This window comes from Echinops telfairi, unplaced genomic scaffold (genome assembly GCF_000313985.2).
Source record: "Echinops telfairi isolate 266 unplaced genomic scaffold, ASM31398v2 ScPeMD7_17;HRSCAF=63, whole genome shotgun sequence".
Taxonomy (NCBI): domain Eukaryota; kingdom Metazoa; phylum Chordata; class Mammalia; order Afrosoricida; family Tenrecidae; genus Echinops; species Echinops telfairi.
The window spans coordinates 10,832,644-10,845,153 of record NW_022103914.1 but is presented as its reverse complement, the minus strand read 5'-3'; the positions used below and the strand labels follow the sequence as shown (position 1 = coordinate 10,845,153).

General features: G+C 38.5%; 1 protein-coding gene and 1 pseudogene across 3 annotated transcripts in view; both read right to left on the bottom strand.

Annotated features, from left to right (window-relative positions):
• Nucleotides 1-5,820, bottom strand: part of LOC105979503 — an 88,371-nt pseudogene extending 82,551 nt beyond the window's left edge.
• FGF12 (fibroblast growth factor 12) overlaps nucleotides 1-12,510 on the bottom strand; it is a 636,348-nt gene that overhangs the window by 182,622 nt on the left and 441,216 nt on the right. For all 3 annotated transcript variants that reach the window (XM_004712297.2, XM_045287545.1, XM_004712295.2), the window contains one exon: nucleotides 10,745-10,848. In XM_004712297.2, coding sequence (XP_004712354.1) covers nucleotides 10,745-10,848 — 104 coding nt within the window. The remainder of the gene's footprint in view (nucleotides 1-10,744; nucleotides 10,849-12,510) is intronic.

The window sequence follows — 12,510 nt, the reverse complement described above, 5'->3', positions numbered from 1 at the left end:
CAATAGCAGAAACAACTGTCATTTCATCTCAAAATTAGTAAGTCTTGCACTTAGGGATAAACTTCAATCATCTTCTGGGGTCCCAGGAAGATATACTGGTCTATTTTTTTAATGTGCTGTCCCCCTCAGGCTTCGCTACTCAGTAATAAATACAGGTAGTATCACATCTTCAAAATACAATGTGGTATCGGCCTCCACACAGGAGAATGAGCAGTAAGGTTCCTCTAGAAATCATTAAATGTTTCAAATTTGCCATCAAAGGACAGTCATATCCTAATCAAATAAGAACCAAGTAACTGAATTGTAAAAGGTCTACAGTTACAATCTGGAAACTTATTACAAAAGACCATAGAGTAAAGTCCAGAAGGACAAAGAGTTACTGCCAGAATTGAACTGCATGAGCTACACTCATCAGCAGATTCGTGAGCTTTTAATACAGGCATTTAAAAGATAATTCCGTTTCAGTCCTATAGGAGGGAGATAAGGTTCTATAGGAGAGATAATCCCAACTTCAAGGAGCATGCATCTGATGGGAAAGGTACGACATGAAAGCAAATAGCAGCAACAATAAAATACAAAATGTGGAACTTACCTTGGCTGCAAAAAATCAGAAAACTATTTACTGGTTGCTGAATTATGGGGCAATTTCGCCACCGATGATGGTGGGGAAGTGAAAGAAACTACAGTGAAATGGAAAGTACATTTTATCACCGAGTGGGCATGAAATCATTTTTGTTTATTTGTTTATTGTTTCTTCCGTTATATCACTCTGTTCCTCCTCTGGACACTTCTCCATGTTTCTTGATTGGTCTTGATTCAGTTTTCTGATATAAATTCAGGAACTTCTCACAAGCTTAACTTTGTCTGTTCTGGCTGAAGCACTGAATTAGGTATCGAATTCTAAACGTGAAACAAAAGAGTAGGCAGCAGTCAAGGTTTCCCTCTCTTGTTTTACATGTTGTTGCTGTTATTATTATTATTATTTTAATGCTGCTACCTTTAAATAAAGGCATGCTAAACATGATGACAGGCTGCCTTTCAAAAGAATCAAGATCTTGACACCATGCTGGAACCATATAGACAGCAACAGCAGCAAACAAGAAAAGTAGTGTTGATGAAAACAGAACTTTGAACTAGAATGTCATTTTTCTTGACCTACCTTCCCTGTACCGAGTGAGCTCATCTCAGTTAGTTAACCTTTCTGTTTCCTGGGTGTCTTTGGTGCCATCTGGCAATTATATTCTTGAAGCTGTTGCAAAACTCTACAAGACGGTTTCTATGAAAGGACGGGGAAAGGAGGCATACTAGTCGGTGGGAAAGATCTAGCATACAGTAAGTACAGGGCCGTGTGCTGTTGTGGAGAGTTTACTGCTTTGGAAGGTAAGACCTAGATGCAAGATCTGGTTCTACTATTTAGTAAGATGGATTTAAGTCAACAAACCTCTCTAAGCCTCAGGTGTTTAGGCTATCCAGCACTCCATTCCTGCCCTTCCTTAAGGAGTTGCTGTGAAAACAAAACGCCATCTAAAATCTTTTCTGAAACAACACCAACGAAACGAGTTCTATTTTTCTTACCAGCACATTCACTAATGAATTGTTGTAGCTCCTCACAGGACAATTCATGAGAACACCATTTATTCACTAGAAAACATAGATTGGCTTAAGGAAGTCGCTAACACTGACTTATAGTTTAAATATATATTTGCGTTATAAGGGCTAAGGTAGTGTAAGAAAATAAAAATTTGTGTTCCTATATTTAATTTTAGTCTTTCTCTCAACTGAAAACAGCATCTCAATATTACATTGATTTACATAATACAGATGTTGGAAATGATCACCATAAGGCCAGGGCATTGCTAATACATTGAGCATAAAAAGTCAGCAAGCATGGTTTTGGTCAGAATAAGAAAAATTTCTTTTAAAAATAATTTTAATCATTATCAATCATAGAGATTCTAGTGGTAATTGTGCTGAAAATAGGAAATTCCTCATTTTAAAAAAAGTCTTAAGGCTTATTTTATATACTTATTTTTAGGCTAGTTACAAGTTCTAAACATTTTTTTCATATTATTCAAATTAAATTATTTGAAGTGTTAAATTCTATTGGAGGTGGGGTTTTTTCTTTCAAATGTAAATGTTAAAGCAATGAAGTTGCCTAAACCATTAAATTTTGCTTTTATTTCCCAATCGATAGTAAGAGATATTATTCTCACCTCATCTCTTCTATCACTGCCTGCTTACCAATTGGAATCAGAAAAGAAATAACAGGCAGAAGTAGGGGTAGGGATAGGATGGGAAAGAAAACAGAGAAGAGGAGTATGGTAGTTGAACAGGGCATTCACTTCAATAGACCAGGTAATTCCTTAAGAAGACACAGCCCTCACAGTTGATAACCCTTTGCATATGCCATGTGATAAGTTTTAACAAATCTATCTTCAAAGATTTACAAGTTTATTGAAATTCACTTTAAGAGCAGAGCAACATTGGTGCAGTGAATAGTTTGGGCACCAATAAAGATCTGACCATTGGAAGCTCTTTTAATCTGTCCAGTTTTGTATTAAATTTGTAAAATCAAAATTGATGGCACGTTGGGTTATATATTGTGCTGATAACTGCAGGGGTGGCAGTTCAAACCCACCAGCCTCTCCTTTGAAGAAACATGAGGGAGGCTCTCTGCTTTAGTAAATATGTGCAGGTCTGCAAATTCTAGAGATAATTTCTACTCTGTCCTATAGGGTCACCACGAGTGAGAATCAACTTGATGGCCATGGCTTTAGTTTTGGATTTTCAGAGTAGAAAATTCTTTCCATTTCAACAAGATTTCTTTCAGAACTGTGCTTTACCAGAGAATGTGCTTAGTGCTGTAGTTGGGAGTAATATGGGGTCCAAGTGATAAAGATGAATATGATATAATTCTTGTCAATCACCCAAATTATAATTCAAGGTCTGTGCAAATAAAGCACAAATTAAGCACTAGGCTACAAATCAAAAGGTTGGTAGTTTGAACCACAATTCTTCAAGAGAAAGATGAGGAGGAGGCTGCTTTTATAAAGACTTAAAGTGTCAGAAACCCAATGGAACTGTTCAAAATGAACAGAAAGAGGACTGAAGTTGTCAAGGATTGAATCGTGCTTGTATATATGATCAGTGCTCATGGAAGCAGCAGTCAAGAGATCACACTATGTATTGCATTGGGTAAACCTGCTGCAAGAACTCTGTAAAGTGTTGAAAGGCAAGGATGTTCCTTTAAGGACTGAGGTGCACCTGACCCAAGCTATGCCATTTTCATTTGCCTCATATGCATGTGAAAGTTGAACGTGGAAGATCAAGAAGAATTGATACATTTGAATTGTGATACAGGCAAAGGATATTGAAGGTAGCTCGGACTGCCAAAGACCAACCAAGCCTGTATTGGACGAGGTACAGAAAGGGTGCTCCTCAGAGGCAAGCATGGTGACACTTTGTCTCACATACTTCGGGCATGTTATCAGGAAAGACCAGTCCCTGGAGAAGGACATCATGCTTGGTCAAGTGGAGGGGCAGTGGGAAAGTGGAAAGCCCTTGATACACGGATGAACACAGTGGCTACAATGGGCTCAAACATAACAACCGTTGTGAAGAATGGTGCAGGACCAGGCATGTTTCATTGTTGTATGAACAGTCACTGAGGTGGAACGGGCTTGATGGCACCTAGCAACCATAACAACAATGGACCAGTTCTCTTCTATCCTAGAGGGCTGCTATGAATCAGAACTGACTCATGACAGTGTGTTTGTTTTGATTTTTGGAATTATACAATTATCATTGAATACGGATAACAAAGAAAGGTGGTTTACCAGCTAACATTTTAGCTTATCTATAAGATGAGTTAGAGATTCCATGGCTAGAGAACAGATAAAGGAAAATGCTAATGGTTTCAGATTTGTTATGTATTTTATTATACATATCATACATGATAATTTTCTGAAATATTCTATTACCAATTTTCCTACCAGAATTTCAAAATAATCTGGTTTCATGTTTTATTACAAAAGATAAATATCTGTGATTATTTTATGCACACAGGGTCATGTTTAAAAGACTTAAATATAAGAAGATACCAATGTGAAAACATTTATAAAGAAGAGTGGAAAGTGACAATCCGTTTAGACCTCACCCTCTGCTTCCCTCGCTCCGGCACAAATGCACAAGAGCCTTGAAGCACTGTGATAATTTGAGAAAATTGCAAGTGGTTTTACAAGCTTTTTAAAAAAACTAGTCTAGCTCAAAGAGAATGAAGCATCAAAGGATAGATTATTTCAAATCTTTTAGAACTAGTAAATAATAAGCCAAAAAAATTAAGGGAACTATCTTGTATAAGGTAAAACTTGAAGGAAAATCTGTCTCAACAGATGTGATACCAAAGTAGTATTTCCTGAGCTACTGGAAGGTGTTCGGGAACAGACGTTTTTCACATCCACCCATAAGACAGAGCACGAGGCAAACAGCTCTCTGAAAGAAAAAAAGTGGGAAGGTCAGAGAAGCGGAAATGTGCCTTTAAAATAAATGTGAAAACGCATGAAAACTCCAATTCTCCACGTAAGAGCCAGCACAATCAGTGAATGACACATAAATACAGGACAAAGGTCGTTACTTTGCTGGAATTGGCTAATAACATATATTACACATGACCAGAGAAATAAAGAAGTCAATAGAACTTTCTATAAAGACATAGAGAAGTGGTGAAAAGAGGAAAATCCTTGATGCTATGGATTGGCAGTGGGTGCAGCAATGGGCTCAGGCAGGAACAATTGTGAGGATGGTGCGGGGCTGTGCATTGCTTCCTTCTGTGGTACACCGGGTCACTAAGGGTTGGAACCGACTCGATGGCATTTAACCAACAATATACAAATATAAAAGCAATCAAAATAAACAAATTAAGCCTGAGGCTATAGAGTCCCTGATTTTTGACTCATAGTGACGCTATAGGACAGAGAAGAACTAATACATGGTGCTTCCAGGAGCCCTATTGGTGTAGTAGTTAGGCCAGGGATCCTCAAACTTTTTAAACAGGGGCCAGTTCACTGTCCCTCAGACCGCTGGAGGGCCAGACTATAGTTTAAATAATACGATGAGCAAATTCCTATGCACACTGCATATATATATATATATTTTAAGGGGCAGGCCAACAGGCTTGCTTTTATTGAGTGACTGATCAATAGAACTGCCAAGGCCACTATGTACAGAGAAGAGAGGGGCAGTTTATTTCTGGTCTCCTCCTCCTTGGACAGTGTCTTAAAGAGCTCTTCTTTCTTGGCCTGGGGTGGCTCCTCTGGGCGCTTGCATACCTCCTTGGTCTTAGACCTACAGGCCTGAGCCTGGTCAGCCAGGAGCTTCTTGTGAGCCTGGTCTGCCTTCAGCTTGTGGATGTTCCATGAGAATCTGCGGGTTCTTAAACACATTCCCCTTCCCCGCGGTGATACGTACGGCGGTCAATCTTCGTGGACTCCCGGTATCTCCTGAGCAGCCGGCGCAGAATCCTCATCCTCCTCAGCCACATGACCTTCTCGGGCATGCAAGCATTGGCAGTACCCTTTCGCTTACCTGTGCCCATATGCCAGCTCTTGCGGCGGTCTAGGGTGTTTTTGCGGCACCGGCCTGAGAATGGATGGTCATGGGTTTGCGGAAGACAAGGCCCTCTTTGATCAGTTTCCGGGTTTGCTGACGGGAGTTGGCATTGGCCATTTCATTGGTCTCGTGGGGGTCCAACCAGACTTTCTTCTCACCGCAGCAGCGGAGGACGCTAGAGGTGAGCCTCGTCTGAAGCCTGAGCATCCTCATGGCTGCGGCCGCAGCGCCGAAAGTCACACATATCTTATTCTGAAGCAAAAAACCAAAACGGGCAAAAACACCCGGTGGGCTGGATAAATGTCCTCAGCGGGGCCGCATGTGGCCCGCGGGCCATAGTTTGAGGACGCCTGGGTTAGGCATTGCACTGCTAATCACAAGGTCAGGATCAGCCGCTGGAAACCACCAGCCTCTTTGAGGGTGAAAGCCAAGGCTTCGTAGTTCCAAAAAGAGTTACAGTCTGGGAGGCCCACGGGGGCAGCGCTACCCTGCCCTACAGAATCTCCATGAGGTGGAATTGACTTAAAGGCAGTGAGTTTGGGGATTCTTTATGGAAGCAGACTGCTTTCTCTGTTGTCGGCTGAGTGGTTGATAGGTCCTAACTGATGACATTTCCAGTAGCAGATAACTGTTTAAATCATTTCAGCACCCAGAGAGCTCCTTTAGGAAATTTCGGAATTAAAACAAATTCTCTACTTTACAGAGAAGAAAACTGGCATTTAAATGAGGGGGAAATGTGTTCAAAATTAAAACTTGTTCAGTAAATAAATGACAAGCAGCCAGTAAAGAAAAATATAAATCAAGAATAATAGATATTACAGAGGAACTATTATAGACATTTCAAAAATGAAAGTGGTTGAAAAGAAATTTTAAATCATAGAGAGCATAAATTCTAGAATAGATAAATTTGAAACTTAACAATATGTTACATAGTGTTTTCAAAACAACAGACCAGACATATTATAGTACGATAAAATTACAGTTAAAAATTTCTAGAATTAAGAAAGAAGATTCTTTAGATAAAAGCACTTTCTTAATTTCTAGCAAATAGATCAATTCACACTAAGGCATTATTGTCATTGTTGTGAAGTTATATAAAATAAAATAAAAGGGGGGAAAAAGTCTTATCAGAGAGCTATGGGATATTTTTTAAAGTCTCGGGAAATATTGGTCAAGTGAGAATGTTATAACTGTCTGAGATGTAATTCATGAGTGAAAGTGAAAAGAAGGGATTATCATGAATACTGACTAAGCAAATTCATTATTGATCAGCCTTAACACACATAAACATACATCCAGAATAACAATTGATGTTGTTAAGAAGAAAATTCAGAAGGACAAAGATTGAAACACATACACACACAAAAATTAAAATCACACGCATGCATATTTAAAATCTGGGTATATTTAATTGGTATCTGAAAACAATAAATAAGGGAGCATATAATTACAGAAAAAAGTAGAACTAGTCAAATTGGTGAGAAGGGTGGTGATGTTTATGAGGTAAGAAAATGCACTAAGGGCTGTTCAAACAGAAAATAAATATTTAGAAAATAATGACGGCAACCTATGTACAAATATGCTTAATACAATTGATGTATGGATTGTTATAAGAGATGTTTAAGTGCCCCCAATAAAATGATCTCTTAATAAAAAAAAAGAAATACAGAAACAAAATCTTTTCAGTAAACTATATAATTATATATGTGCAAACTATATGTAGAAGAACATACAGAATTCTAGAAAGACTCATCAACAAGCTGCAATATACAGATGGCAGAACCTTGCTTGGTGGAATAGAACCAGACAACGATGAGCATCTAAAGATGAAGATCAAAGATTGCAATATGGCTTTCATCTGAGCACAGATCTTCACAACTAGACTCACAATAACCTTATAATAAAAGAAGAAGAAATTAAAATTGTCAAGGGTTATACTCTACTTGGATCGACACTCAATGCTAATGGATGCAACAGTCAAAAAATCAAGCCTGGGCAAGCCTGCTGCAGAGGACCTTTTAAAAAGGTCCTTTAAAGCTTGTTATCACTTGATAACTACATTCTGCCTGCCCGAGGCCCTGGCAATTTCAGTGCCCTCGTCTGCTCTTGAAAACTGGACATTGAAAATAAAAGACCATAAAATAACTGACACATTAGAATTGTGTTAAAAACCATGTTTTTGGAATGTACCATGCATTTGGGGGTGGTGGGGAGAACAAATAAATCAGTCCTGGAGTAACTACTACCAGAATACTTCTGAGAATGAATGCGGATGGACAAGACATCAGAAGGATTAATTACTAGAGATGACACCATTATTAATTGAAGGCCAGCAAAAAAGGGGGGAAACTCTATGAAACGGATTAACACAGTGGCTACAAATATCAACAATTGTGAGGATTCTGTAATACATAAGGTTTCTATGACTTGGACCTGACTGATTGGCAACTAACAACGTGTTTTCAAAATTATGGGTATTACTACAGAAATAGAAATAACCTAAGTTTAAAAACTAGCAGAATAATTAAAAAATAATAATATAGGGGTGTGGGGGACTTCAATAATGCTGAAGAAAAAAAATGAAAAGAGAAGCTTAAAAGATAGCACGCACATGTGTAAACACACAAACACATACTCGCCTGCACACACTATGAAAACTACCATGATAAAACTAAATCCATGTGCAACAGCAAACCTAATAAATACATATATAAACTGAAAATATGCATGTATAAATTAAACCCACCTACTAAAACTCAGATTTTTTTAGAGTGGATCCTGTAACTCTAGCTGTGTACTATATAAGAGTCACTCTGTCATTACCACTTCCTTCTCCTATTTCTGAGGAAGGGACGGAGAATCAAAAACAACACGGGGAATTAATTTGTAGTTTATATATGAATCGAAACCAGGCAAATGACAACAGGGATATGACTCCATTTGTGAGTCTCAGATTCTCAGTGTGTTCTTTAGAACCTTTTCAAACTTCTCCAGTGCACTGGGTTGCAATAGAGGTAATAAGTGTTTAGGGAAATCTCTAATTTATGCTAATTGTACTCTCCTTGCCCCTAAATTTCAAGATGTGTTGACCGTGATAACATATCAGTAGAAGTGCCTTCCTCCCCTCAAATGCCAGGCATATTTGCCTTGGAAAGCCTACTGTCCCTCCCTTCTCAGGTTAGTGGGTTAATGGAAACTGATCATCGTTGCTAAATTTCAAGTGGTACCAAACATAAGTCATATTTGCTATATCTTAGATGCACTTAAGCCTGGTCTCCCAGCGACTCTCTGCTCCTCACACACACCCTAGTCCTGGCCTTTGTTGATAACACCCTTATGCTGTTTTACATGAAATAGAAAATTGCTTTTCAAATTACTTCAAGCCTTAATGCACAAGAAAAACATCTCAGGAAATGTGCTGACAGCCTGTTTATACCTTGCCACAAGCTCCCTGCTAAAGAAGACCTCACAGACAAGAAGCATTACAGGTGTGATTGCAGCAAAGTGTCTTTGAGGTCAGCCTTCTTAGGGCCTTTAGAGAAGTCATGGTGGTTCAATGGGACAAGCACTGGGCTGCTACTCAAAGGTTTCTGGCTTGAATCAACTAGCCAATGTCTGCTTCCATGAATATTTACACCCTATAGAATGGTCCTCCTTTATCCTATAGGGTCTCTATGAGCTGGAATTGACTCAAGGGCGTTGGGTTAGTCCTTTAACAAAATCTTTACACAAACAGTCTCTATTTAGAATAAAATGTTAGCATTTCCAAAAGAGGTTTAATTTTGAACTATGCCAGTGATGCTAAGGTCGCTCTTGGCTGCATCAAGGTACCACAAGCACAGGAAATCATTCATATTCTTGATTTCAGACAACTCGGGTTTGAATGAAGAAGAGGATTAAATATCCAGGCCGACAGAACAGATAATTAAGTGGGTGATTATTTTACTGGCTTTACAAAAATGTTAGTTCTATTTTTTTTTTTAATTCTCCACAGCAAAATTCTCTACTTAAAAATTTCTTAAAACGACTTTGCATGAGTTCAAAGACCCTTTATCTTAACCCTAGTTGTAAGCAACGAGGTAAGAAGGTATTTCTGTCTCTGAAAGGCGGCAGAGGGACAGCCAGGCCCCTCTTCCATTAGTGGAAACACACACACAGGTTCCTACCCATTGTCCCCTCCTTCCAGCTCCATAGTCAGACTTCAGCCTTTTTCATCTTCTTGGACCTCCGAATACCAATTCAAGTCAAGTGATCTTAATTCCACAGCTTTTGTAAAATTATAGCATACACTCTACCCTTTTCAGTACAACAGAGGTTATACAGACTACATTTCATGGCTGATTAAGTCCTGAAATCAATATTCATCACTGATTAAGTCCTGAAATCAATATTATACTAAGATTATCTCGATGGTTTAGTTTTTGTTATACTGAAAAAAAAGTTTTGGAATAATTTAGCTCACTGGAATTATCCAAAGCAACAATAATTTATCATTATTTTTATTACATCTAAATAATAACTACAGTGCAACTAAAAGTCAAATATCCCAGCCACAAAGACATCTCTCATACTATAAATTGACATACCTTGGAAATAACCGGTTGCCTGAGAATATGGCATATTAGTTACTACACATGCTTATTAAATGCATACCAAAAATAATGTGTTCTGAAAGACCTTTCTGTCCAATGCAGCAGAGAAGACCCTCAGACAATCTGAAGACTTTCTCTTCCCAAACCAGCTTCTGTACTTGAAAGAGAAGTGAAGGGAGAAAGGAGGAATTCCTCACATCTTGAGTGACCAAAAGACACAATGCAGAGGAGCATGTGGTTGCTTGACAAAGCGAAATTTTATTACACGGAGAATTCCTGACTCTTTCTCATTCAACAGGACACGTGCTTAACATTCCAAATTAGAACACAATCAAAATAATTCTGGAAAACTGGGTAATTCTAAGAGTAAGCTTTATTAGTTCCGAAAATAGAAATTATTTCACCCTGCAATTTTCTTCCCTTACAGAACTGTTACTTCATCATCTTTCAATGCCAGGTCAAAAGTGAAAGCGCGTGTGCATCGGCTTGCTCATCTTCTCTCCACACGCACACACGCGCATGCACACATACTGCAAGGTACTTACTGAGCTGTAGAGATAGCCTTCACCATTCATGGCCACATAGAGGCTGGCCTTCACCCCTTGGATGGCCACCACACGCAGGCCCACAGGAATTAAATTGAAGAGAGCTGGATGAGCAAAACAGGTGACAGAAAAGAAAAAATCGGTGACGTTATGAATAAAGAAGCTTCCTTGTTAATATCACTCTTTCATAATTAAACTCTAGCAATTTAAATTGGTGGAAAAGAGGAAGCGAGTGACAAAAGACCAACATTGAGAACTGGCTTCTAGTCTTTGCAACACCACTGATTACCTGTATTTCCCAGAAACCCTCCACTCCTGTTCTGTTCTATGTGATACTAGATTAAAGAGGCTCTAAGGCCCTCGTCTGTATCTGAGATTCTAGAACCCCTGTTCCACCCAGTGCAATATAAAATATTGTTTTAAACAATTGGTTTTAAAAATTCTCAATGTACCGAACCTATTTCTAGCCCTCATTAATAATAAAACATCTCTGTAGAACCTGCCAGAACTTTTCCAGTCCTTCCCTCATGGTTCTGAGCACTGTCTTGAGCGCATTCAAAGCAAAATCCGTAACTCACTGGGGCAGCCTGGGGCCTGGGTCGCAGGAGAATTTTTCTCTTGATATTTCACTTTTTACATGTGAAGTGCAGGCAGAAAAATAAACAATAGGTGATTGATAGACAGCTTAAACTATAACATGTATATATGAATATATTTGAACACGCTTTACATTTAAATTTGGTGAATTTAATTCAACATCCAAAAATGAAAAGGGGAAATGTTTGTACTCTGAAATATCTGGCTTGACCCTAACAGAAAATATCCATCCATCTGAATGCCCTCTTGGAGAAGGAATTTTGCACTAAAGAGTAGGCAACTGAGATCGTCTTCTATTTCCCTTACAACAGTGAATTGTTATGAATAATATATTCTTGTTGCTAATCTAGTAATTGTTTCATGACTGTATGCATCACAAATTATCACTGCCATTCACTTCAGCCACCTGAGCTAGGAGTTCTTGCTCATCTTCTCTCTATAGAAAAAAATTCCTGTCAGTTCTGATCACCTTCTTAGTTTTGACTATAAGATTATGGAAACTTATTCCACAGTTATTCTTAATAAGGAATACCTCTACTTTTTCTGAGCATTTCTCAACCAAGAATAGTGAGCTAAACACACACCACAGATGCACATACATATTAAATGACACAAAACAAAGCTTTCATTAATATTCAAATGGTAGTTATTATACTAGAACAAACCTTAGAGCAAAATTCCATTCTAGCTGATAGGCATCCTGAAAGTTATTTTTTCATTTATCATAAAACTTCAAACTGAAGCTTAGTAGAAGCTTATGAACTGATTCCTGGCTCAGTTTGAAGGTGAACTATGTCTTTGTTCTGAGCATGCTCCCAGACTGTCCTTGTGATACTAAAATAACCCAGGAAGGATCAGACCTTAAAGTCTAGTTGGGGAGCAGAAGCTAAAACATATGGAATAATCTGAACAGTATCTGGTTGAATTCTATAATCAGATGTAATATATGCACTCTCTTTCTCTCTCTCAAACTCACTTCCACTGAGGCTGGGCCAACTCACAGACATCTCCACATGGTCCATAGGAAGTGAGCCATGTCAAGATTTGAACAACAGTATATGACACAAAAGTGGGAAAAGTTGCAGACAACATGGTTTCTAAACTCAATGGTTTTGAGCCATATAGTAAACCTCTTTTAGTTTTTCCCATCTATAAAGGAGGCACACATT